Source organism: Phytophthora infestans, genomic scaffold (genome assembly GCF_000142945.1).
Source record: "Phytophthora infestans T30-4 supercont1.40 genomic scaffold, whole genome shotgun sequence".
Taxonomy (NCBI): domain Eukaryota; phylum Oomycota; class Peronosporomycetes; order Peronosporales; family Peronosporaceae; genus Phytophthora; species Phytophthora infestans.
In genome coordinates this window covers 137495-164411 of record NW_003303719.1, presented here as the reverse complement: position 1 = coordinate 164411, position 26917 = coordinate 137495, and the positions used below count along the sequence as shown (strand labels likewise).

The following is a 26917-nucleotide window of genomic DNA, read 5'->3' as shown; positions in this document are numbered from 1 at the left end:
GTCGATAACCGGGCGGTAGTATGACTTGGCGTCTGGGGCATTCCGACCTGGCTGACCCCTCCCCCCCCCATCCACATGAGAAGACGTCGATGGGCGCAGCTCTCGAACAGTCGAAGGAAACCGAAATAATCCCAAGTCTTGACGCAGATACTCAAGAACCAGACGCGAGCGACCACCGCCGACATTTTGACCTTGCGACGCTGAGTGTGTGCGTTGGAAGTTTTCAACGGGGCGTTCGCTTACCAGTCCCAGAACCTAGAACGGTTTTCGTTCCAGAAACGCCAGTGAGAAGTGTGCACGTGAGGGAATTCCTGCGGATTGTACCACCCCGCCACGGGTAGGCGAGCTGGTACGATTTTTGACCCAGCTCGGACGCTTCGTGATAGACCCTCTGGAGGTCAACAACTATCAAAGAAGGGGTCGTGTCCGCCAACTTGAACGGCAACGCATACGATGACCAAGGTGACTCTGACGCTTCTTACCGGAACGAGGGCTCTCTGGCAGCGTTTTCTTGTTAGCGGATCCTGTACTAACGCTCTTGATCGGGAATCGACCGTGCTGGGTAAAGCGCAGATGTCGAGGCGGTTTTTTGCGAGCAGACTGGTGTGACGGCTTCCGCATGATCACCACGGGCCCAGTCAAGGCGTCCGCCGCCTTTCCGGTGTCGTCCAAAATTGCCACCGCGATGGAGTCTAACACCTCAAGGCCAAAAGAACTCACGTTAACCCGCTAGTAAGCCCCGAAGTGGTCCAGAAACGTTCGTCGACCGGAGACTCGCTGAGGGAGGGACTGTCGGAGTCGGACGACTCCACGTTTTAGACGACCTTGAACTTTCGGGGCGCCTTGCCGTGTGAAGGGCCCATGTTGGTGTGGCGTGGAGAGGAAGGAGTGTCGGAGGAAGTGTCTTAGGTCGAGGCAAAATTGCCGAATGAGCTGAAAGACTAGCCGTCGAGACCTGAACCTCCAGTTCCGTCTCTCTGGGTATTGCTGTGAAAAACCCTCACTGGGTGCAAGATGGACTCTCGCAAGAGACGAAAACCCGCTGACCTCCTTTCTCAAAAACTTGATTGATGGTAAACGACTAAGAAGGATGGAGAACGACTGATTTCGGGAAAAGACAGCTCGAATGGAAACATTCATTCTTATTTGTAAGGTGTTCCTCTCCTACAACGGGGACTCAAGCAAGTGTCTTCTTCGAGTACGCCCGCTGGGAGTTGTGGCCCGTGTACGTAGGCGCTATAACAACATGGGTCTTAGCGACTCCTTCTACGTAACGTTGCCTGGGCGTTCCTAGTCCAAGTGTGGCACGTTACGAAGATGAACTGCGATATTTGTGGTGATTGTGCTTCACTATACCGGGACGTGCTCCAAGCTGGAGAACTACGACAACTCCGGGGTGGTATGTACGCTAATGGGGTGTGGAAGGCGTTCTTCGCTGTGCCTCCCATCGTTCTACTCAAGGGAGAAGAGAAGCATGGTCGGTATGGTCGAATGCTGCTGATTTGGTGGGTCGCCGGCAACTCCGAATACATCCATGTTGTCCTCCTTCGCACTAGAGACTCGAGCGTATGCTACTAGCTCGCTTTCTGGGACGCATCTAAAGCTACCTGGATGCGTCTTTACGCCGTGGGAGAAGCTGCCTGCTGGGTAGTACTACTGTGCGTCCCTCTGTTGCTGTACGTACCGATCAACGTGTTCGACCTAGTGGAGCTCGTACTTTTGGGAGTGGGTGTCGGCGCCGTACTGCTACTCCTGCTGGCTTCTAACTATTGTCTCGGGTGGACTGGCTGGGGCCTCGCCGATACACGTACCAACACGATATACGACCAACTCGTCGAGAGCCCATAACTCAGTCAAATTTCATTATTTGATGGTGCGGTTTACACACAAGTTGCAAAACAAGCTTCAAAATAGCAGGGGTGTGCTAACGCTCGGGTTTTTGCACTTTAAAGGGAGGCTCACATACAAAAAGAGATTTGTCAAGCAGGGCACAATTTACGGCCACCATCGGCCCAAAACAAAAAAAAACTATATAAAATGTACATGTGGCATGGTGGGCGACTAGAAATTTGTATGGGCTGAGTTTCTGTCGTATTTTTTTACTATAACAGTTCATATGGAGAACACCGTGTAGTCGTCGCGATCTTACATTCAAAAATTCTCCATTAATATTGATCAAGCAAAGGTGCGAGTGCAACACGTTACATATAATACTATTGTGTACACCCCCATGCAACTACTTTGAGCTTTCGATCCCTAGTGTCGTGGTAATTACGGGGGTGATTTCGCACGCTTGTCGCCAGTACGACAACAGAAGTCCGCTACGGACCGTCTCTCCTAAAGTGTTGGTTAACTTAGCTCTTTCCAGTGCCCGGCGGAACGCTTCTGAGCGCAGCCGAGCTGAAGTTCTGAGCATCGAACGCCTACGGGTCGATGACGACATTGAAGTGTTACACTACTTTCAAGCAGCTGACCCCGATCTACAGGGCGACTGTACCGAAGACTACCCTGAAGCGTTCCCTTCCAACCTACCTGTCGAGTTGACGAACGCCGCAGCAATAGTGGTAAACCTAATGAGGCAGCATGGTGTTTCCGTTCGCCGAGGACGGCAAGCGCCAAGTCGGGGAGGGGGGATGTACCGTACCCGGGAACGATGGGGTCATTCCGAGCGTCGTACCCTGACCCGAGGTCCTGTGGCTACTCCTCGTCACGCCGTCCCGTCCGGTTGGTACCCTCTAGACTCGGCGGCTCGCGTACACCCTGTCGAGACCGTTAGAGTTGCCCTCTAGAGTGGTCTTGGAACGCTGGGACCTGTTCGACGTGGGACTAAGGTGCCTCGCGCAATCGAGTCCCCTTCCCAGAGCTCCCTGTTGTCCTACGAGGGCGGATGTGAGGTGAAGCGAACTCGTCCTTCGAGTGTAAAAGAAGCGGTGTCATGTATATGAGGGAAGGGAAGGCGTTAGACCTCTCTTCCATTTAGCTCTCAGTCTTATATTTCCCACCTTCTACTCAAGCGGAACCCAAGTCAAATAAAGAAATTTATATTCTTATTAAGTGTTTTTTTTTCTACCGTTCCAGCCACTGAACGAGACCGTACTCCCTGAACAGCCACAGACGACCCGACCCTTGGAGGTGGAGGTATACGACACCTTACGGCACAGCAGCTCATGCAATAACGCCTAGGTTTAGCGAAGAGTTGCTAGTATGCTTGTAGAGAGCTATACATTTTAAGCATCTAATTGTGTATTTGTAAGCTTTTTAAATAAATAGGAATTAATTTCAGCTTTATACTTTTGGTCCTCTTTTTTGTCCAATAAATTATTCTTGTTGTTTACTGGTCCGTTCCTTGCATGTACTAGTATGGGCTAATTTTCTGATCTTAAAACTCGTCTCACCCCAGTGGAAGCTTCAAACAATACTATGATAAAGTAAAACAATCTTGACGTTCCAGTAAATATTATGGAAAGTAAGTTCGTAGTTGTGTCCTGGTGCGCGAATCTTCGGTTCCGTGCGCGACCCAGCTATAAGGTTCAACAAGCCAAACATTAAGCAGCAAAAAAATGGGAGGAGACCATTTCCCAACTGGTCACTCTTCTCTAATGGGTCCAGCTACTAGAATCATTTCGCCACTGCGGCGGCACGCTGCCGCACGATGAGGAGAATAAACAGCAGCAGCAGCACCGCCAGCACCGAGATAAGTCCGAGCAGCCAGGCGTTCCAGCGAGTCGAGTCTTCGCCAGCAAGTTCTTCGCGATATTTCTGCGCCCAATTGGGCACGATCATCAGGTCTGGTCGTTGTCTGTACAGCTCTTCCTTCTCACGAGGCGTCAATCGACGCATCATGGATCTGACCAGTTTTTTGCGCTTCTTCTTGCTACGCGGCGTAAGCTGTCCGTCATTCTTGCTACTGTAGTTCAGTATCTGTGGTCGAGGACTGCCGTTGCCGTTGCTGCTGCCATCGCCGTCTGCGTTCATCAACGAGTGGGTTTCCTGTTCTTCACTGTCGTCTTCGTAAAATTCCTCATCGGCAACGTCCTCGTGCCATTGGATACCCTTTTTCTTCTGTAGTCGCGTACTCGACGTCTTCTTCTCTGACTCGAGTGCAGCTGCCGAGTACGCCGAGATGCGCTTCAATGCCGGTCTTAGTTTCGGTGTGCGGAAATGTTTTCCGTCAGTATGAGTCGCATCAGGCGAGAGCTGCAGTCCGTCTCCATCCGTGTCAAGATCGTCCAGTTTCGACATCCCTGCCGACGGGGACGTCCCAGACAGTAAATCATACTCTTTTGTACCAGGTTTCACCAGTTTCTTCGCTTTTTGTAATGAACTCGCAAAGGCGCCGCCGATGATCCCCACGGCCTCAGCTGGAGACATTTTAGTCTTGGCGGCGCCTGCCACTTCGCTCTCCAGCTCATTCATCTCCTTTACCTCCGTGGCGATAGCTTTGGCTCGACGATGCGCCACCTCCATGGCGTGTCTAGATATTTCTGGGGAGAACAGTGTAGGGTCCACGTAATCTCTCTCCTCGACGGGGAGTTTCTGTGTCATGACGCGCAGTGGGGGAAGCACGTGCTGTGGCTGGCTGCCATTACTGTCTTTGTGGCCATTCATTTCCACCACGACGGCGTCATTTTTGCTGTTATTGTGGCCGTTGATGGACCCATTTGTCTGCTCATCGTCGCTGTCGGACACGGGCACGACGACCTCGGGGGAGGCGGTGGCATCCTTCGACGCCTTGAGCACTGACGGTTGCGCAAACTGCGACTCCAGAGAGTCAACGTCCAGTACCGTCGAATTGGAGGATGAAGACGACGCGGACGGTGCGTCATCGTTTGGCGAGACGGTCTCCATGAACATGCTAGGCGAAGTGGTCATGGGCTCGTCTGTGCTCTGTAGTGGATCAATCCAAGCTGGAAAAGAAGCGATAAGAGATGTAGAGAAGGTGTGTCGATTGGTTCGTTCGCTTGTGTTGTTAAGATGCTACGAGGAGAGCGAGGAAGGCGTGAGGAGGCTCGGCCTTCACGCTCGCCGTGCTCTTCAGTTCTCCTTTAGTGTGGGAGAGCACGTGCGGAATACAGAATATCCTAGTACATGGAATATATTCATTTCAGTGACAGTTTAATAGTGACTTTACAAGCGAATTGAGTCTATCAGACAGCATATTGACCCCGCGATGAAAAGGAACCGTTAACTTGACGTCAAACGGACAAAAGGATGTTTCGCTACATCGTCGAGGTATATGGAACTCTTGTTGACGCCGGTATTCAAACAAAAGATAACGAGCCATCGAGTCGTTGATCTGAATGGCATGTGAGTCTGGTATAGCATTGATGTTGCAGTTATTCGGTGGGTCTCCATCGCCCCGGAAGTATCTTTCTCTCCAGCCCTGGATCGCATCTAAAACAACACGTAGCCGATGGAATCGCCTAGTGTACCACCGATCATCGTACCGATACCTGGTCGTACAGCCGTGCCCACTGCCGCGCCGACGCCGCCCGTGATGACAGCCAGAGCAGAGCGAGTGGCGTTGCGACCAGTGTTAGACACGAACGTTGAGAGCGCATCCTCTTCCTCGTCGCTGCTGCTGCTACTCTGGATGCCCTCCTCAATCGACCGCAAATTCTTGCTGGCCTTCTTACCGCCTTTTCTAGACACGAAGCGTCGGTACAGAATGATCACAAGTTGCTGGGTCTGGACAAGTCAAGACACCCAGCACGTGTGAGTGTGAAAAAAGAGCTTTATCGTCCGTCCGTTCACTCACGAAGCAAGATATCAATGCATCCGCTTGCAACGTACCTCCTCAACCAGGAAGATTGCGAGATGGCTCAGCACGTTGGCGCGCATGCCTGTCCTAACCATCAACGCCGCAGCCGTCATCCTGCTCGACGTACGAGCGTACTTGCGCATGGCTGACTTGCTGATGTCTACAATCACATCCATTCAATTACCTTGCAGCCGTCGTGGATCATTACAGCTTTGATACCGGCGACGCACCTTTGATGAGCTTGCTGACAATCTGCGGGCGGCAGATGCGCAGCGCCACCTCCTCGAGCGACCGCACGTACGTGGTGATACTCAGCGACTTGCCGAAGGACTTAGCGCTAGTGATACCGAACTCCTCCATGGATGGAGGGACAAACTCTTCCTTCTCATCAGCCGCAGCATCCACGTCCTCGAATTCATCCTCGCTCAACTCCTCGTCCGACAGCTCCAGGTCAAGCGACGCCACGTACGCGTTAAAGACCATCAAGCCCTGCATAGCTGTCGAGCGCACAGCCAGGATGGCCACATCCTTGGGGTAGAAATGCTTGAAGAAGGGCTTCTTGTCCACCAGCGAGTAGGTCTTCTGCGCCTGCTTGGCGAGGACGACGCTCATCTTGCTGCGCTGCTGGTCCTATTGGGCTGTATCAACTGTGGCGGCCTTGGAAGGGAAGGCCAAAATGAGATCAGGTGCCAAGTGTAATACGTTCACAGTTTACTGCCACCAGCCTAATGCACGCACTGCAGTAAGACTCCGGCGGTGAGGGCCGTCGCTGTAGCGAGCAATTCGTGATCGTGCGCAAAAAGAGGGGCCAACAAACACTCAGACACCAGATGCAATTACCGGTATTACTGGGCCAGAAACAATGCATGCTGCAGGACCTACCGGTATCACATCCGGTATATGTCGAATCAACAGGTTGAAGCGCATTTCGCATTCGGCAACCCTGGTCCAACGTGTTCTGGTCCTGCTCACAGTATCCATGGACTCTACCAGCATTCAACGTGTCTTTCGCCGCGACGTCTGCGTCGGCCGTGTCGCTCTTGTAACTGGTGGAGGCTCCGGCATCGGCCAGGAGATCGCCGTCAAGCTCGCCGAGTATGGTGCCAAGGTTGCGGTATTTGGCCGTCGAGATAGTGCTCTGCAGGACACCATGGACCTCATGCGCGAGCGCGGCGTGTCGGAAAACGCCTGCATGCTCGTAAAGGGCGACGTGCGCTCTACTGAGAGCGCAGACAACGCAGTGGCGCAAGTAGTGGCACGCTTCGGCAAGCTCGATGTGCTGGTGAACTCGGCAGCTGGCAACTTCCTGGCGCTTGCCGAGAAGCTGTCAACCAATGCCTTCCGCACTGTCATGGAGATCGATGCCATTGGTACTTTCAACATGAGCCGTGCGGCCTTCGAACCGCTGAAGAGAAGCGGAGACGGACGCATTATTAACATCACGGCCACGCTACAACTTCCGGCCACATGGTACCAGGTGCATGCGTCGGCTGCGAAGGCTGCAGTGGACAGCATTACGCGCTCACTAGCGCTGGAGTGGGGGCAATTTGGGATCCGAGTGACTGGTGTGGCTCCGGGACCAATTGCTGACACAACGGGCACCGCCAAGCTGGGGGGAGACGTGAGCCCTGAAGAGAGGAAGAAGAGCATGGCGAGTACGGTTCCTGTTGGTCGTGTTGGAGCCAAAACGGACATCGCAGCCGCAGTGCTGTACTTAGTCTCCCCTGTGGGGAACTTTGTGTCGGGTGGTGTGCTGATTGTGGACGGAGGACATTACCTCTACAAGAAGCCTGTGATGCCTCGTGAGGCGCTCGAGAGTTGGTCCAAGAAAATGGAGAAGAAGTCGCGCATCACGGTCGACTCCAAGCTGTAAAGCTGCGCGTATGAGTTTGATCTAGTTGTGCTACATCGAAGTATTCAATCAAGGCAGGGCAGCTAGATCTTAATGACATGAATGTAATCATGGGCCGTGGCCCCAAGAATTGCTAAACAATCAGCTTTCTGGTGAAGTCATACAGCTCCTACATGTAGTACATGTAGTACTAATACCTGTAGAAGCATACTTAGTACTTGTACTTCGTAGTACTAAGACTATTGCTCGAATGTCCACTTCGGTTTACACCAGAGGCATTCTAAAACAGTAGTAATATTTATCAAGCGAGCAAACATTGTATACCTCGAATTGTTACTTCGAAGTAATAACTTGTACATGTAGTGTGTGCAGGGTCGCATTCTTATGTCTTCGCATTGAGCCAGAGTCCGGCATATTGGAAACTTTCTCCATCATTCGGAGTCTGCGTAAGGTATTTTCTAACTTCCAAGATCCTTCTGCATACATGTATTGATCTCTTCGATAAGTAGTGAGTCAACTTCAAGTATCAAGTGCCCTGATAGACGCGCTCAATACAGCGCCACAATATAGTGCACGATATCCCACAAGAGCAACGAATTAAATAAACGCATCAAGCTACCAAGAAAACTCACGCATTAGGTGTATTTCTTGTGGGGTAGTGACTCAATCGTCGCGTAGGGAACGTCAGCGCCGAAGCCAAGAAGCGCAATCAAACTATTGCAGACAATGAATAGTCACGTCCACAAACATGCTTAGCCGCTTTCCTTATCTTCTGCACCAAGCTATGACACCTTCATCCCCTTATCCTACGCGAGCAGTCCCCATTCGTTCAGTAGGCGCCTAGTGGTGGCTGTAGTCGAACTTTCCGTTGATGCGCTTCCAGTAGTTGCTCGTCTCCTTGTCCTCCTGGGTGGCACCACGCGTGGGAAGGATGCCGCAGATCACCCAAGCGGCACTGTGATAAACAATCGGTGATAAGATAGACGGTCGACTAAGACAATTGGAGCTGCATTCCATAAACGTACGCTCCGGCGATGAGGAAGGGCTGGAAGTGCTCACGCTTAGACTCATGGGCGAGGAACTTGGTAAAGGGGAGCTTGTGCCATCTCATGGCTTTCTTGGCAACGGCGGCAGTCATCGTAAATCCTAAAGTCTTCCTGTGGCGACGGCGATGGCTGTTGTGAAGAGAGGGGGAGGAAGTGCCGCCACAGACGCAGCATAGTATTCCCTGTTGAAATCGCTATCGTCTTTTGAGAGGGAACTTGTGGTGATCCATACTCGTACTTAACCGCTAAAGATTTTTATTAGTACTTATGACATTCGAATAGAACTTCATGATGAAGGCCTTGTAAATGTGTAATAACGGTTAAAATTAGTGCATCTAAAAAAAAGCATTCGTAGGCAGGTACACGTATCCATGTTCATGCATCGTCAAGCATTCACGAAACGCTTACGAAGGTAGGTAGGTCAATGCTGTTGTAGAAGGACCGGTAGCTTAGGAAGTTCTACTAGTATGTACTACTACTAGTAGTAGATACTACATGTAGTAGTATGTAAAACCGTTCAGCCACCTCACAGAGCGAAACTTTGCTGGACAGACCACGTTAAAGCGTAGTGCATGCAATACGAGTACCGGGAGCAGGATATCAAGAGTGCGGAGTAACGCACGGCAAAAGACGCTATCCACGACTGTGTCGACGAACACCTGGATGCTTAAAGTATACCGCCAGGAAGGACTCGTCCTGAGCCTTCAATTGCCACTATTCCGGCCCGCGCACCTGCCTCCTCACGTAAACGTGCCAACCTGTCAACCTGTTCGAAAGCCTGACGCCTGTATCCGCGTTCCTGTGCAGGCGAAGAGGAAAATACCTGCCAAGATCCGAAGCCGAGAAAACACGACCCAGTACCAGGACTAAAATTGAAGACGCTGGCTTGAAGCCTTTGATTTTCACCGGAAGAATAGACGCGCGAGTCCATTACGGAATTAAAGCGGGATCAGACGGTCACAATCGGCTGGCAGGGTCTACTTGCAGATCTCACTATAGCACACCATAGCTTAGTAGTCCTCGTCGCCACCGAACATGTCCATGCCGCCACCCAGGTCCTGTAGTTAAAATCACAAAAACGTCAGCAAATAGCGAAAAAAACTTCGAAAGAGCGACCCATCACTCCACTTACAGCCTCCTCTTCCTCTTCCTTGGCCTTCTCCTCAACCTTCTCCTCCTCAGCGCCAGCGGCGCCAGCAGCAGCACCCGAGGCGGCAGCGGCACCGCCAGCGGCAGCTCCGCCCGTGGAGATGAGCTCCAGAGCCTTGCCCTCCTTTGACAGCAGCGAAGCGAAGAGCGTGGGCCAGTACGGCTCCACCTCGTTGCCCGAGGCAGTCACGACCTGCTGGATCGACTCGGACGTGATCTCGTGCTCCGCATCAAACAGGATCATGGAGGCGTACGCCACGCACAGTTCGTCGTGCTGCTCCTTGGTGATCGTCGACATTCTTCCGCTTGTGCTTTAGCTTTCGGCAAATAAATGCCGCGAGGGTGGCGGGTCCGAGGGCTTGGCCTATTGGTTGGCGGCGAGCTGCTTTCGACCCCACCTCCGTGTAAGTACGAATCGTGACAGCGGTCCTAAATCCATGTGGTGCACACTATCGGTTCACAAACAGTAATTACACTTTTTACTCATGCAACATTTAGTGTGATGAATGTGCGCAACATAAAATGTCTATGTGCACTCCATGGTCAGTTTAAACACTCGAAGCGCGCGCACGGGCTGAACGACGAGAAAGTGTACCGGCATGCGCGGTGTTAGCGACGCCATCCAGGCTCGCAGCAAGTGGGAATTACGCGCGTCGTTCGATTTGTTTAATTCTGCTCAGAACGAGGTCCCAAACGCTGAAAACCGTCACGAAACGGCTGCACTGTCGTCGGATCAAGATAGCGACGGGAAGGAGAACCGCGCTCCTCTTATTGGTCACGATTGGGGTCACCCGAACGTCACGATGAGGCGCGGCAGTCGACAGTCACTACTAGAAGCCGAGTTGTTGTCCTTCACAGATAATGCTGAGCACTCTACAGCCTCCTCGCTGCTCGGGAAGCGTCCAGCAGCACGCAAGGCACTCAACGCGTCTAATGAGACAAAGGAGGAGGAGGATTCTGATGAGGAGCGAGCACAGCGAAACCCGCTTGCGATGGCTAATGCTATGACTCACTTCGAAGCGCGAGCGTTGGCGCTCCATGCAGAATCTTTGGGCTTGGATGAGGAGAATCTCGGAACAGGCTCCGCTACGATGCTGGTGGACGACTTCAGCCACATTGGCCAAATTCACTTCGGCTCTGTGCCACTGGGCGAACGCAGAAGCAGACAATTGACACTGGAGAACGCTAATGAAGTGGGAAATGCCAGAGTCAAGTACGAAGGATACGCCATGAGCCACAACGGCGAGGCTTCTGCACAGAGGAAGACGAGGTTCAAGTGCGATCTGCACGTCTGTGTGGTGGACGCGCTCAAGTCAGTGACACTGCGAGTCACGTTCGAGCCACTACCGTCGGATGTGGGGAAGGAAGTGGCAGCCACGCTCAAGTTCACAGTAAATGACAGCTTCAAGCTGCAGTGTCGAGCGACAGGCTTCGTGATGCCTCGTGTGGCCAGACTGGCCAAGTTTGGCAAAGCAAAAGCTCCCGTTGATACTATCGTGGTGGCGCCTAGAGCGAAGCCGCATCGACTGCCGAGGATACCAGAAGAGAGCACCAGACAGGGATCAAGAAGTACAGCGCTCGCAGCACAGACAGCACGCGAAGGCGAGCCGGAACAGGAGCCTGTGGTGAGACCTGGACCCGTAGTGGGAGGCAAACGTCCCTCGTCAGTGGCGATTGAGTTTTCGCCGCCTCGAAATGGACCAAAGAGGAGGAAATGCGAGCCACCGAGAGCTCTAACGCCGAGAAAAAGTGTCGGCGCATTGCAAGATCCTACTTCGAAGAAGCGATTGACTGGGTCGTGGTGGAAACAGAGGCAGGAGGTGTTTGATGACAACTGGATGGCGAAGCAGACGCAAGGATTCACGAAATGGATAAATTATGTGTTGCTGGACGGAACTGCACAGCGTCTGGGCGGCATGGACGATGACGTAGGCCAAACGGATGGCGTAAAGCGCAGATTCGATTTCTCGTCGCTGCGGGTGCTTGCTCAGAAGCGTATGGAGTCCAAGTGGACGCAGGCTGCGCTGGAGCTGTATCATTCCCCCAGTATGGACGACATTCTAGAGAGTGTGAATGATGAGATCGGCAACAAGGGGCTTCTATTTCGCGCAGACCGTCCGGTGTATGCTGACGTCGGCTTGCAGGAGGAGCTAATCAGCCTCTTGAACAACTATCACCCTGTCTGGCTCTGCTTGGGTCTCAACGCTGTGTTGGGCAGTCACGTCATGAGACAGGAGAAGTGTTCGCTGCGAGCCGTCTTCCGGGTGACTGTCATAGTGCCCAGTCCAGCGAAGAAAGACGCCCCACAGGGCCGCAAGATGCCTCAAGTGCTACGTCGGATCATCTTGAAACACCTGGTTAAAGACGTGGACGTCGCCCAGAACTACCGCCTGGTGAAGATTCTCATGACGCCAATGGACGGCTCCACTGCCGACCGCCATGACGGTGGCAATGCCTTCACGAACACCAAGAAGAACATCAACGGGCGAGAATACTTTGACTCGTTAACGCAGTCGTTCATGCTCAAGTTCTTGATGCTGGTGATTTTCCTGGACCGCGCGATCGAGCGGAAAGCCGACAAGTTCCCGCATTTCCCGTGTCTGTTTCGAGTTGCTCCTTTGACCAAGGAGACCGCGTCCAGCAAAGCTCAAAGCGCTGGCAAGAGCAGCAGTCAACGCCGTGAAGCTGACGCGTTGTGGGTGAAGCGCTCGCAGGTGTTCGTGACCGAGTTCTGCAGACTCTTTCTGGCGAGCGAAGGGTGCATTGACAAGCACCTGAGGAAACTGGGCTACACGCTCAAGCACGAGCAGACGTCGTTGGATGAGATCGATCTGGAGGTCCAAAACCTGGACACGGACTTGCGTGATGGCGTCCGCCTTGCCAAGCTCATGGAGGCGCTTACGACTGTGCCAGTGTCGGCGGCAACAGACCAGAACGGGGAGACTCTCTCTCGGCCTAAAGGCTTGTCAACGTTCCTGCGCGTTCCGGCTTTGTCGCGATTGCAGAAAGTGCACAACGTCGAGATTTGTCTGCATTTCTTGCAAGACAAATGCGGCGCGAGCGTACTGGACAACCTCAAGAGCAGCAGCAGCAGAGGAGATAAGAGGAACGGGCGCGTGCGTGTGTCTTCGTCTGGATTTGCAGCGTTACGGGGCAAAGTGGACGAAAAGATGGTGGAGAATCTAGCCAAGGATATCGTGAACGGCCACCGCGAGAAAACGCTGGCGTTGCTGTGGAAACTCATCAGCTGTTTCCAGCTGCAGTCTCTTGTGGACGCCCAGACGATGCGACGCGAGATCGAGAATGTCGTCAAGCGGATGAGCTTCCGAGCCAAGGAGTTGTTCGATAACCAGCAGCAGAGCGAGCCTCTCCTCCACACAGACGAACATGAATGCTACACGCTCTTGCTGGAGTGGTGTCGTGCTGTGTGTGCCAACTACAGCGTCGCAGTAAGCGACTTCTCGACGTCGTTTGCCGATGGCCGAGCGCTGTGCTACCTGCTCCACTACTACCATCCAATGCTGTTGTCCAAATCAGACATTTTGGTCACAACCAGCGACGCACATGCCCAGCAGATGAGTGAGAAGACCCTCCTGAACAACGAGCAGCGGCACTTTGCTACCATCAACGACCGCATCAAGCAGCTTGGCGAGGTGCCAGTGCTAATGCCGCAGCAGTACAACACCAAGAACCCGCCAGAGGACAAGATGGTGGTCACGTTCGTGTGCTACTTGCAGTCTCGTCTCATGGACTCGTACAGCGAGATCCACGCTGCTTGTCGACTGAAACGCTGGTGGAAGAGCCCACTAGTTCGACTGAAGTTGCATCGCAAGAAGAGCCGCAGTGCTCGCGTTGTCCAGCGGTTCTGGTACACGTCCAGTCAGAAGCGACTGGCTGTTCGTCAGTGCCGCAAACTCTTGCGCGCTGCTCATGTCGTTAAAAGCACAGTGCAGACCTGTGCCGTCAGAAGGCAATTCGTGCGACTTCGGAGAGCTGTGGTGGCCACTCAACGAGCATTCCGAGCTCGTCGGCAGATGCGTATCAATGGAGACTCTGTTGGCGCAGTTCTTGTGATCCAGTATCACTGGAGGAAGCAACTACGATGGAGGCGGGAGAAGGAACGACAGAAACAAAAGGCCGTGCAAGATAAGGCCGCGCAGCGAGTGCGTGTGAGGGCGAGTTGTGCTGTCATCGAGAGGAACTGGCTGCGGTATTTGTCTAGAGCAGCAGCTCGTCTCTTCCGACAGCAATTGATCGCGGATCGACACGTTGCTGTGGCCCAAATTCAACGCGCGTGGCGGCGATATCGTTCGCTTCAAGTGGCTCGGAAGCACCGCCAGCAGATGTGGCGACAAATGCATCGCTCAGCAGGAATTCTTCAGCGCGTTTGGAGTGCATATCGATGCCGTCGCGAAGAGACTCAGCGGGTTCTCGCTCTGCAGCGATTTGAGCTGATGATGAAGGAGAAGGAGCTGCAACGACGGCAACTCAAGCTGAAGAACAAGGTGGAAACGCGTGCTGTCAAGTGCGTCCAGAAATGCTTTCGCAAGCTCACGCTACGTAGGCGAGAAGTGGCTGCGACCAAGTTGGCGAGTGTGTTCCGTGGCAAGAAGCAAAAGCTGGCGTTCCAGAAGGAGAAACTTGCTGCTGTGGTGCTGCAGAGGAATGTTCGTGCGTGGCGTCGGAGGCGGCAACTGGCGGCGTTGACGCAGTTCCACAACATGCTGAGGATTTATCAACAGATGAAGGCGACTGAAGCGCAGCGGCGAGTGATGCGGCTGCAGGAACTCAAGCACAAGGTGGAGACGCGAGCTGCGAGTCGTATCCGGACGATATTCGAACGCTATCGCTTCCAGAAACGAACGCTTGCTGCCGTGAAGATGCAGAGTTTGGTGCGGGCGTGGACGGTGAAGAACTGGTACTCTACTGTGCGAAAAAGTGCGTGTGTACTCCAGAAGAACGTGAGGATTTGGCGTCGTCACACTCAACTCCGTGCGCTGCTGTCGTTCCAGAAGATGCTCGTGTGCTATCGACGCATGCAGCGAGAGGAGGAAGAACTGCAAGAACGGATTCGCTTGAAGCGTCTTCAACGTCTGCAGGAGAGCGTGGAACACCGTGCTGCGACGCGAATTCAGTCAGTCTATCGGCTCTACGCTTCTCACAAGCAGCTGCTGGCAGCTACGTTCATCCAAGCGGCTTTCCGTGGATTTATCACGCGACAGCAATACGCTAAGGCCTCCACGAGTGTGCTGGTGATACAAAGAGCGCTTCGTTCGTGGCGGGCGGTGACGAAGTTCCGACGAGCGTTGCGTCTCCATCGTGCAGCTGAGAGTATCCAGAAACTCGCGCGTGGATGGAGCTCTCGTCGTCGCCGGTTTGACTTCTACGCACTCCAGAAGCGTCTGCAGCGTCTGCGCGTGTTGATATCGTGCTGGCAGATCGAGTTCTGGTATGCAAACTGTGCGATGAAGTACCGCAGGAAGCGAGCTCTTATGGTGCGCGCTCACTGGACGCGGCTTGGCGCTGCAATCCAGCAGAAACGCGTCGCTGATACCGCCAGAATCGCTTCTTGCTGGCGCACATTCTGCCTAAGAAAAGCTATCGACGCACGCATCCAAGACAAACGACAGAGGAACGGTGCAGCTCAACGTATGCAGGTGTGGTGGCTGGGTCTGTGCTGTAAGTGGGCGGAACAACAGCGACGAGCCGAAGAGAAGCGTCAGCGAGAGAGGGAAGATCTGGCTTTAGCGATGGCTAGAGCTCGTTCCGCGAGTATCGTTGGCTCGTGGCTGCGTGAGAAGGTAATTTTACCTTTCCGAGAGCGAAACTTCCACTTTGTGGCAGTGCGGCGACTTCAGGCGTGGTGGCGAGGAGCGCTGGTTCGCTTACACCACAGCAGTCCAGAGGTCACACGGCAAAGGAAGAAGTTATCCTCCATGAAGCTAATTGGCCAGGAGACTCACCCCAGCTCTGGCACTTCAGCGTCGAGTCTGCAGCAGTTGCGAGTCAAGAGTCATGAAGAGAGACGCGTCCAGACAGAGCAACCGCAGACGCTGGGAGCACGACTGGACATGGCTCTACACATGCTGTTGCATGGCAAGCGACTACAGGACATGCTGTTTGCCAGCCACACTATCGAGGTGTGCACACGATACTCGCGTGAGTGTTGCCGTAAGTGCGTGCGACTGCAGATCTCGTCCACCATCTTCGCTGCGATCCGGGGACTGAACCGAAGCCGTCCGCATGTGGAGCTCCTGCACCAATTGCTGCTCGTGCTGAAGAATTTGACAGTGTACCGACGCTCAGCAGACAAGAGCAGAGTGAAGCGAGTGGTTGCCATTGATGACAAGGACCGACTCGACGTGGATCTGCGCGCTTTGGACACGCTGGTGGACCTGCTGCACATCCATCGCGACATGCATCACGTCTTCGTGCTTTCTGCGGATGTTATCACGTACTATTTGGAGCTGCTGAAGCCTCTGGTCGACCGAAATGCTGGTGTGCAGGAGAGCTGGAGTGAAGCGGAGAAGCGTCTGAGCTGTCTGAAGGAGCTTTTGTCGAGGAAGTTGGCTCTGTACAACGCGACGGCTTCGTTCCGACGCGTGAACCAGATCCCGAAGAAACCCCATGCGACGAACCTGATGCGAAAGATGAACCCAAAGACTGCCGTTACTATCATGGAGAAGCTCACAGTGTTGCTGGAGCGGTGAATGGATGAAAAAATTTGCATCATAGTGAAGTTACTATATTTCCAGACGTGATCAGGCTTTATTTAAAAAAATGCAAACGGATATCGCCTAGCCCTTTTAAGAATGCAATAACTTAAAAAAGTACAGTAGTGAAGCCAGAAAAAATACATTTGAGACTGTTTGGCGAAAAGAGTAGGGAGTCATTAAAGGATCAATAACACTGGAAAATCCTTTCGTAAATTACGCGTAATTTACTTTTAGGATTCTCGAAAGGTCACATTTGTGGGTTCATCTTAAAAAGGCGGCTCATTTCGAAATCTACCTGCCCGAGCTTAAGTCAAGAGAACTCCGTGTCCAGGTAAGCTCGATCGAGCTCATGTCTGACGGTAATCTCTAACAAGAAGATTGCGTGCGAAATGAAGGATTTCGTGACTGCTGTAGCTGATCAGGTAATTGCGAGGATGGGGAACTAACTTGGCTCGATCCTTCAGTTACCTCGGGCGAGGCGAACGCGAGCGTGAGCCTCACTCCGTCCATACACGCTCTGCAAACGCCCGCCGATCAGGCGGGGCTGCTGTAGCGAGCGAGCGAAGCCAGCGCTGCAACCCGATTTTTTTTTTCTAGACACCGCTCCTGGCCGAAGCCGAGGACTTAGCGAAATGAACGAGGGGGTGGGGGCTGGCCGGCGGAGCGGCGCCCCCCGAGCGAAGCGAGAGAGTGGCGGGCCCCTCGAAGTGACGTCGCTAAGTCCGCAGGCGAGTGCCAACTATTGTTAGTTCAGTGTGAGTAAATGCACACGAGCCGATAGCCCAAACGGCTAGGAATAACACTCGGTTCCCACAGAGAAGAATTGGAATTGAGGAGGAAACCTCGCGGGTGACAGCCCCCTCGTTATACACATAGTATACACCTAACGACCGTATAGTTACTGGTTGGTCTTCCGTATAACGCGACTGGGCACAGACAAGTTCAACCTTAAAGATAACAGTGGACCAGCGGAGCTCGACACGCTGTCCTAACACTCCCACTTCGAGTCTGCTTGCTTACTGCCTTAATAGCTCGCAAGCTAGTCGCGGTCGTCAGTCTTGTCATCCTCGATGACCATCGGCAACGGCATCACGTTCAGCAACTGCCTAAACTTCTTGAACAAAGTAGGACCTAAAGGTTTCGTAAATATGTCCACCAGCATGTCCGTGGACGGACAATAACGCACATCAAACTCTCCACGTTCATGGAAGTCTCGAGCCTTATGGTAATTCAAGTCCACACTCTTTGTTTTGTAGCTGCCCTTAATCTCTGTCAGCACAACGATCGCCGCCTGGTTGTTTTGGTACAACACAGTTGGATGGCGACGCTTGAGGCTTAGCTCTTTGCACAAATTGTGCGTCCGTATAATCATCGTCGAGCATTCGCTCGCAGCGACAAACTATATACAGCAAGTGCCGTCTGTCACAATCCGCTGCTTGCTAGACTTGTACGCAAACGTACATCCGTTCAATTGCAACACAAACCCAGTAATCGAGTGCCGATCATCTTTTTCATTACCCAAATCAGCATCTGCATACGCAGTGAAATGAGGATCCGGAGACTCCACCTTCTCCCATACGAGACCATAGTCCACTGCCCCTCGCAGGTACCGCAGCACCCGCTTCGCCATAGTGAAGTTCATCTGCGTGTACTTATTCGAGTACTTGCCCAACGTGCGCACAGGGTTTTGGCGAATTTCTTGTCGTGAACATTGCACTAGATATTGTAGACAGCTGACAATTTCTCGATATGGTAGACTAGTATTATTTGACACCTTCCTCATCAGAGGTGGCTGGTAATGGCAGCTCTCCTACGGCTTGTGGTGTAGCTACAGCGCGGCATTGATCCATTTGAAATCGTTTGAGAATCTTCTCAATGTACCCACGCTGCGAAATCCACATTGCGTGGCCCGGAATATACGTTATCTCCATTCCTAGTAGCAGATTCACGGAGCCTAAGTCCTGCAGCTTAAACTTATGCTCCAGTTCACTGATGACCAACTTAGTATTCTCCACAATAGCAGCAATAACGAGATCATCCACATAGACCGTCACCAAGATTCGGACTACCCTTGACCACACGCTAGTAAACACCGTTATCCATCTTAGAGCGATTGAGCCCGCACGCTCGCGAATGTTTGTCCAGCGTCTTGTACCAGATTAATGGGGTTGCTTCAAGCCAAATAAACTGCGAAGCAGCTTGCACACTCTGCCTGTACCATCGTTTCAGTATTCAGGCATCTCCATGTATATTTCCATGTCTTCCCCAATTGGCCCATTCAAGAACGCCGTTACAAAGTCGATGTGCTCGCAGAGTAGGCCATACTGTAGTGCTAACAGCAAGACCAACTTTACAGCCTCAAATGACACGATGGGAGCGTCATACTCTTGTTGGCAGCCCTTAATGGTGATACGAACACGGTGTCGGATGACTTCTCCTACTCGGGTTGCGTTGGGTTTCCGGACAAACACCCACTTGCTCGTCAGGATCTTTTTCCCTCTCGGGCGCTCAACAAGTATCCAGGTATGATTCCTCATGAGATCTCCAAACTTTTTGTGAAGGGCTTCTACCCATTTGTCAGCATCAGGTGCGTGCGAAGCTTCATCGACTGTTTGCGGCTCCAGGAGATAGCTGACTGCTTGAATCACCAGACTAGCAGGAATCTCCACATCATAGTCTGGAAGACGTATATTCGGTCGTCTCACACGTGTCGACCGTCGAAACGATGTTGGCGCTCGAGAAGCGGCTCCGCTCCACCCATCGGCTTCGACAGCATAGTCTTTATCGTCGCTCCCACTATATCAAGAAACAGTGCGGTCCACCAAACGCAGTGGTGTCTTCCTCGTCCTCGTTGGTATCCATACTCTCGGTATTATTATCAGCTGTAATTTCTCCACCATTTGTGTCTCCCACTGAAGGTGATCCTTCGCAATACGACAGAGTTTCCACAGTACCACTTTGACCGCTGTTAGGCAAGTCTACAATACCGTGCCCGCTGCCGTCTTGCACAAGGGTCTCAAACTCAGGAACGTTACCTCCCAATAGTGGCACACCCGCAGGTGTCGGCTGAGCCTGTGCCTCGGCACTGCTCACTGTAACCTCATCTCCGCTCAACAGACATCTTCCAGACGCATCTGCAGATGTTGCAGCAGGCTCTCCATCCACTTCAATAGGCAGATCACAAACAGCACGATCATCACAGCGATAACGCTTGGTAGGACGGTCATCGGGCTCGTTAGAACTGCGCTGGCTTCCTTGCGTGACGGGATATAACACCGGCAAACGGACGTAAGGAATAGTCGTTGGGAGAACATACTGTCCTTTTCTGTAGCGATTAGACAGTAGATGCTCCACGTAACTACGCTCCACCGTCCAGTCTTCCTGAAATTCAACCGAGCGAACTTCATTTATATTCCTATTCCTTAAATTCAAAACTCGGTAGCTTTCGGAATGTTTGGCATAGCCCATGAAAAGCCCTGGCTTTCCAGAATTTTCCAGTTTATTTGTATGCAACACCTTTGGTGTGCATACGAATACGACGCAGCCCCCCGTACGCAACGTAGACACGTCGGGTCTAGAGCCAAAGCGACGGAAATAAGGCGTCTCACCCTCAAGTGCACTGCTTGCACTGATGTTAATCACATCCACGGCAAACTGGAATGCTTCACCCCACAGTGTACTCGGTAAGTTTGCTGCGGATAGCAAACATCGAACTCGAGCCATTACAATTCCGTTCATTTTCTCGACTAGCCCGTTTTCCTCCGGACTATATGCGTTGGTCCAGATAAACTCAGTACCAACTGCCTCGAGAAAAGCCTTCATCTTCCCATTCAATAGATCACGCCCTTGATCGGAGCAGAACGCTTCAATACGATTTCCTTGAGCTCTGAGCCATTTAAGATGAGCCATGATTATCTCAGTTGCATCTTGCTTGCGGCGCATCGAAAATCCCCGCAAGTATCTGCTCGCTTCATCCTGAAGTAACTAGAAGTGTTCGTAACCATCGTACGTCACAACCCCGACGTAACACATACCACTCATTTATTTCTGGTACGGTCGGGTTGCACGACGAGTTACTGTCTTCTTATATGACATCCTAGTCAGCTTTGATGCCATACACGTCCAGCATGGCGAGTCCATGTCCTCGTATAATTTATAGTCCATGCCACCAGCAGCTCCTCTGCGAGCCATTTGCTGCAAAGCTGCAAAGTTCAGATGAGCATAACGCAAATGCCACCTTTCAAGCGACGCAGCGCTGGGCGTCTTGGGCGACACAATCTGTTTTAAGTTACTTTGAGAACTCGGTTCACCAGTCTGTATCGACGGAACACTGTAGGTGTCAACAGCAGTTGCTTTCAAACGATAACGCCGGTTGCTCTTCACTAGCAGTAGTTCATTGTAGTCTTTGCGTAGCCAGCACACCGACTGAGAATGGATCCGACCGAACTTCACTGTCCATCCGTCTGATTCCAGCATATCCATACTCAACAAGTTGCCCGGGGCAGATTGCGAGAAAAAGACACTTTTGAATGGCAACATTGACTCTGCGTGTGGGGCTTATTATTTTTCGCCCGCAAAGTTACATCACCAACTTGCTCATTTTCACTAGCCTTCCCATCATATCCTTGGAAGAAGTGCACGTTATCCATCCGCACATTGTGCAGAACCGAACTCTTCTTACAGACATGCACGTCGCTGGCCGAATCCAGAACCCACTCAGTTTCAACACCAGTAGAAGTCTTGGTACTTGAGGTAGAAGCAACAGGCACTCCCCGCACATGACAGCACAAAGCACTCACGCCTTTGCGCCCACGCTTGTCATTAACATTACCTCGCTGATTATTTCCTTGCCACTTCTTAAACTCAGAAATTACAGGCTTGTCCTCCTCACTGTCGTTTCGATTTGGACAGTTTGCCCTCAAATGACCAACTTCTCCACACTTATGGCAAGTGCGAGTTTCTACCTTCTTTCCCTGTGGTTGACCTCCTTGTTTCGGCTTGACCTTATAGCGACCTTTGCTTTTCTACTGTTTACCCTTGTATTGATTCTGTTGAGGCTTGGGCTTCTGAGATTCACTCTGAGGTTGCTTTCCACACGAGCAAATATGGGCAGGCTTCATCTCTTCCTCATGCGCCACTCGTTCATCAAGAGCCGACTCAGCCATCAACGCATTGATCACTTGAGCCGAAGTGGGAACTGGACGTACAGTCATTCCATCACGAACCACATAATGCTTTGAAAGTTGACGTACTACCTCTCGGTGAGTACGGGATACATGACCGAGTAGCGTCTCTGCATAATCTTCATCTGAAATACTATTGCCAAAATGATGAAGCCGGCAACGCAAAGTCTCCATTTGTCTTAGCCATTGCTCCATATTCTTATCAGGAGTGAAACGATTTGACACAAACTCATCACGAGCAAAGATGTAGTTTGAGTATTCTCTTTTAGTCTGTCTGTCCACGAACCGATTCCACATCGCCTCCGCCGTCACCTCCTGACAAATCATCTCGGCGTCAGCAGCAGGTACGCCGTACAAGATGGCTTCACGATCAGCATTGTCCTTTGCAGATATATTATTCATCGCTTGAAGGTTATTTCGATACGAGCCGTCCACTACAGACCAGCAATCCAACCTTGTCAGGAACGCACGCAGTTGGACAGCATACAAATCGAAACTCCCTTTCATGGTTGGAGGCTTGTGCGAGATATCCAGCTTCAACGCTGACACAGCACCAACTCGAGGCATACCCGAGTTCGTTGCTTCGGTCCCATCAAATGGGTACAATCCTCCAGATGCAGAACCACCGGAATATCCAGCAGCACCGAGGTTACTGCTGAGTGAGGAAGCTATCTCACTAGCAAAGCTACTCCTGCCAATTCCACTTGTTGAAGCAAATCCCACACTCGATTTCCATCCCTCGCCAAGCCTCACTACACCACCGAAATTATGGCTTACGCCGGTCCCACCAACAGAGACTCCAGTCTTGCTGTTAGTTTGCGTAGCGTGCGATGACATTGTAGTAGCCATTCCAGGAGTCGTGACTTGCTGCGAAGTAGTCGTTGTAGCTGTCGATGTTCCCACACCAACACTTCCCGGAGACAGAGCCGTTGGCGGTGTGTTGCTCTTGCTCTCGCCACGCACGGCACTCACGACAAGCTCCTAACGCAATTGGGTTCACAACCTATTGTTAGTTCAGTGCGAGTGAATGCACACGAGCCGATAGCTTAAACGACTAGGAATAACACTCGGTTCCCACAGAGGAAAAATGGGATTGAGGAGGAAATCGAGGAAAATCGGAGGAAATCTCGCGGGTGACAACCCCCTCGTTATACACATAGTATACACCTAACGAGAGTATAGTTACTGGTTGGTCTTCCGTATAACGCGACTAGGCACAGGCAAGTTCAACCTCAACGATTACAGTGGGCCAGCGGAGCTCGACACGCTGTCCTCACACCAACGCGCGAGTGGCTTCCCAACTCTAGCTTATCAATAAGGATTAACTTTCAAATGTTTGTAACTCATAGTTTCGTGAAATAAAGCGTGTATGTGTGGAGAATTTTCGATTGCACAAATGATGTTTTGTTTGTGAACAGCTCTTACAAAGGATTTTGTTGAATGCGAATCTTTTAAAGATTTTGCTGTGTCGGCTACTGCTTTGGAAAAGATTTGTCCGAGCGGTCGCTTGCGACTCTTGGTTGAAAAAGATTTGGCGTGGCTAGCTGCATGTACCCGCCAGCGCATTATCATCATTATCTAATTTGTCAAATCTATTGGTGGTGGCTGTGCTGTGGGGATGATATGCACGACACCAAGGCGCGGTTGGTGTCAAGCGCTGTCGGACAGACCCTACGGACACAGTCGTGTCCTCGCTGCTCCGTGACGGATGCTCGAGGTCAGCCCCCATCTTGGCCTCGAAGAGATGGTTGCGCAGCGGCGACAGAAGCTCGACAGACAGCGTCGTGGGCTTTGCACGCAGTACACGGCTAACAACACCACGGCGGTGAGCACGTACGCGCATAGCAACAGCTTAGAACGTTTGATGGCAAGATCACGTTTGCGGAGTTCTCGGCAAACGCAACGGTTGCAAGATCTTGGCGGCTGCGACTGTTGTCTAGATTGCAAGATAGCTTTGGTCATTTAAATATTTTACCGTAATAGAATCGTCAGTGTTACTGATCGTTACACCGCCAGTGTTGCAGTAACGCGTGCCAGATTTTTCCTTGCTCACGAATCCAGTCCGGTGGTTACGACTATCAAACGTCGAATCAATTGACAAATTGACCGTTAAGTTGCCCTCAACTGCAACCTGAAACGTCGCCACAACTGTATGGCACTGAGCGGGCTAACCCGTTTTAACCCTCTAATCCTGTCGACACATAAAGAGGCTGCCCGCACAGCGATGGGTGTAAGAGCAACCAGCAGAAGTTAGCCTTCCTCTCTCACTTTCAAAACGGCGCGCAGCCGAAGACCCTCTTTCCAGCCAACAGCGACGAAGACCTTGCTCCTGGTGCTACTAGCATGCACTCTAATACCGGTACCCAGTGCAGTGTTCGGCCATGGCTACATAGCTAACCCTGCGATGACGTGGGTGGTTAATCCATTTTTGTGCCAGCTCCACATTTGGACAGAACCCGCTCGACCTATTCCCCAATCTTGGGCACGTCATTGCCTGTGACACCCCGTACACGAATGCGAACAAGAGCTGCGGCATGACTAGCTCCACTGGCCCGACACGCACGATCTCCGGATCTTTCAGGTTTGATGTGGATTCTTCGGCTCTTCATGACGTATTCGATGTTTCAAAAGTACCATAACATCATGCCTACTACTAGTACATGCACTGCGTACAGTATTGGAATTGGCTAGGCAAAGCGGATATTGTTTGTACCTACAGGCTTATCGTTAGCCTGTGCTCGTTCGATATGATGCGTTTGCCAACCAGTAAAGTGACAACATGTCTCAACTAATCCTGGGAAATTTGCAGTTCTCAGCTTTGAGCAGAGATTCTCAATTTGATCGGGAAATGGCACACAAGTATAGCCCTTCTTATCGAAATCTCGATCGCACTACTTTGGTATAAATCGAATCGTTGCTTATCTTTTCCAAGTGCTGGTGAAACAAGTTTTGTGTTTTGCAGTATTCCTGCGCGTCAATATACAGCTACTGCCCTTCTACAGTACTTCGGTCTAATTACGCCTACGCTTTGAGGTGTCGGACAGTTATTGAGCGACTCAGTGACGCGCCCTGCGTCACCTCGCCGTAGACACGCATACCACGCCTATACCGAACCGAGCCAGAACCACGGTTCTGATAATTACTCAGAACCCCTTAAGAATCCGGAACTGGGTTCTGCCAACTTGAGGGTTCGGAGTTTTAAATGCGAAAGGACAACGACCGCGGTTTTTCAGCAACAGGTTCTCTTTCTCGAGCAACTATTGGGCAGTTGCTATTTGAAAATGTGAGCCCAAGGGTTGGAGTTTCACATTTGGGGCTCAAAAAATTTGTGAAAAGGCACGTAAACCTAATATATCGGTAATACTGGATCATACCAAATCCGTCTTAAAACAAGAACTGAATTAAAGGCGGGTTTTGGTTCCTGACCGGTAAGTTCATTCAAAACGTGACGCATACCTATAATGTGGTGCAACACTGACGTTTTAGCGCCTGAAGCGCGGCACAGCCGTGTACTTAGCGCCAATCAACAAAAATTATATTTTATAGCTTGGCAGGGAGATCATTGAAAAGTGCTTTTGATAGCGGAAATCGTTTGGGGAGCACCAGCTGTTTTGCCTGGAACGGATGATCAATTTTCATCGAAAGTTGGTAACGATCAGCAAACCTTACCTAAAAGAAATGAATACCAAAAAAAAACTATACTGTAGTAGCTATTAGAGCCCAATTTCAACTAGTGAGTACCTCGGTATTCGATAGTAATTTCTAGGCACCTCCTAGATTTAGTAATACAGTAAGCAGATGACAAAAAACTCAGTAAATTCCTAAGATACTCCAAGAAGTCTAAGCTTACCAGATGAATTACGAAATCAGACATGTATTGATTAGTATGGACATGAGCACGTGGGTCCAAATCAACTGACAAGTGGTAAAGACCAAAGTTCTAGAAAGTCAGGGACTACCGATCACAGTGCTGCATGGAGATCCTACTTCACTTGAACTGACGCTGGTTCTTCGAGTGTGACTTTGATGATACGCTGTTCTCCGCCGTGGGGCATTTCTAGTGCTCAGCTGCAAACGTGCTCTTCGGTTGTCCCTGTACTCTTCGCGTTTTCGTTTTTTTGCCGCCTCGATTTCCTCACCTATCTCCACAAGCCGAGCATTATGGCATAAATGTATATCGCCTTCCTCACGACGCAACGGAGCGCACTGGACACTGTAGTTCGTCAAAGCCAGACACAACTGTGGTGTAGTGATTTCTCCGTAGTTGCGGATTATCACTCGTCGACAAAGACATGACACCGCCTAAGTTGTTCAAGCGACGAACCCTCGGTCATGTGATGTACGGAGATGCCAAGGTTCAAGGGACTCGACGGCGTCACTACCGAACTCTCAACGGATATTGGATACGGTCCATATGTCACTGAATCCAGGCTGTCCTTATTATTAATAATGGACTGGCCGGATTCGCATTCAGCAGCCAAGAGCATACCATCTACGGTACGAACCCTCGGTGGCGGTTGGGATGAGTTCGCTGAGGACTCAACGACCCTTGTAAGACACGTTCACCGTCTGGGACAGAGCGCGGGCCGTTAAAGATACTCATGCGACGGTGCAGACGACGCTTGGCATGCAAGAAGATCCATAACGGATCATTGTTCACTTGATATTTGTATACTTGATTAGGACGTCTTATTAGGAATAGACCCGAAAGGCTAAGCTTATATACAGAACAGAAAGTCCACTCAAGCGCACAGAGCGACGTCCGGCTTCAAGGTAAGCGTCAGGTCAAGCTTGTTTGAGTGTGTTATGCCTGTCGGTGAACTCGAAGCTCTGTAGAGAGGGTTCATCCGGCAAGGCTAAGAGACTTTGTGTATTGGCCGATTACTATCGGGAGGTTTTTACGTGACGGCTTATTGTTGCCTATTTGCACGACTGGGAGTGCTTGTATTGCATCTCTTTTATTCTTCCAACCGAGTGTTGAACACTCGGTGACCTCGTAAAAGGCTTACCCGTGCCTGGTACCCTTCCGCTGTTGGGACCACGAGGATTCATAACACCTGCTAGCTTTGCTCGTGCTAGTAGCGTGTTCTTATTTTACTGGTTGGCCTATATAAGTAGTTTACAAGGTCCAGTTTGTCCCGGTGCAAGGGCAGAGCTGGGGTCTTCAGGTCCGCCCGAACGATCGTTTACTATCCTAGTAGACGTATTGT

The 26917-nt window shown here is 51.5% G+C and overlaps 6 protein-coding genes across 6 annotated transcripts; 2 read left to right on the top strand and 4 right to left on the bottom strand.

The window, feature by feature from the left end:
- Positions 1–3424: 3424 nt before the first annotated feature.
- On the bottom strand, positions 3425–4872 carry PITG_15642 (uncharacterized protein; the record flags this gene model as incomplete). The annotated part of the gene is made up of 2 exons (XM_002897883.1): positions 3425–4588; positions 4688–4872. The coding sequence occupies 2 exons, from the start codon at positions 4870–4872 to the stop codon at positions 3619–3621; spliced, it is 1155 nt and encodes a 384-aa protein (XP_002897929.1).
- A 401-nt stretch (positions 4873–5273) lies between these two features.
- PITG_15641 (uncharacterized protein) lies at positions 5274–6556 on the bottom strand (the record flags this gene model as incomplete). Its single annotated transcript, XM_002897882.1, has 3 exons — positions 5274–5688; positions 5794–5921; positions 5992–6556. The coding sequence occupies 3 exons, from the start codon at positions 6371–6373 to the stop codon at positions 5395–5397; spliced, it is 804 nt and encodes a 267-aa protein (XP_002897928.1).
- Positions 6557–6740: 184 nt separating this feature from the next.
- Positions 6741–7634, top strand: PITG_15640 (peroxisomal 2,4-dienoyl-CoA reductase, putative; the record flags this gene model as incomplete). The annotated part of the gene is made up of 1 exon (XM_002897881.1): positions 6741–7634. The coding sequence occupies one exon, from the start codon at positions 6741–6743 to the stop codon at positions 7632–7634; it is 894 nt and encodes a 297-aa protein (XP_002897927.1).
- Positions 7635–8229: 595 nt separating this feature from the next.
- PITG_15639 (uncharacterized protein) lies at positions 8230–8799 on the bottom strand (the record flags this gene model as incomplete). The annotated part of the gene is made up of 2 exons (XM_002897880.1): positions 8230–8568; positions 8639–8799. The coding sequence occupies 2 exons, from the start codon at positions 8749–8751 to the stop codon at positions 8454–8456; spliced, it is 228 nt and encodes a 75-aa protein (XP_002897926.1).
- A 717-nt stretch (positions 8800–9516) lies between these two features.
- On the bottom strand, positions 9517–10202 carry PITG_15638 (uncharacterized protein; the record flags this gene model as incomplete). Its single annotated transcript, XM_002897879.1, has 2 exons — positions 9517–9717; positions 9792–10202. 2 exons carry the CDS (start codon positions 10104–10106, stop codon positions 9670–9672), a joined length of 363 nt encoding a protein of 120 aa, XP_002897925.1.
- A 205-nt stretch (positions 10203–10407) lies between these two features.
- PITG_15637 (abnormal spindle-like microcephaly-associated protein) lies at positions 10408–16518 on the top strand (the record flags this gene model as incomplete). The annotated part of the gene is made up of 1 exon (XM_002897878.1): positions 10408–16518. One exon carries the CDS (start codon positions 10408–10410, stop codon positions 16516–16518), a length of 6111 nt encoding a protein of 2036 aa, XP_002897924.1.
- Between the last annotated feature and the right edge of the window lie 10399 nt (positions 16519–26917).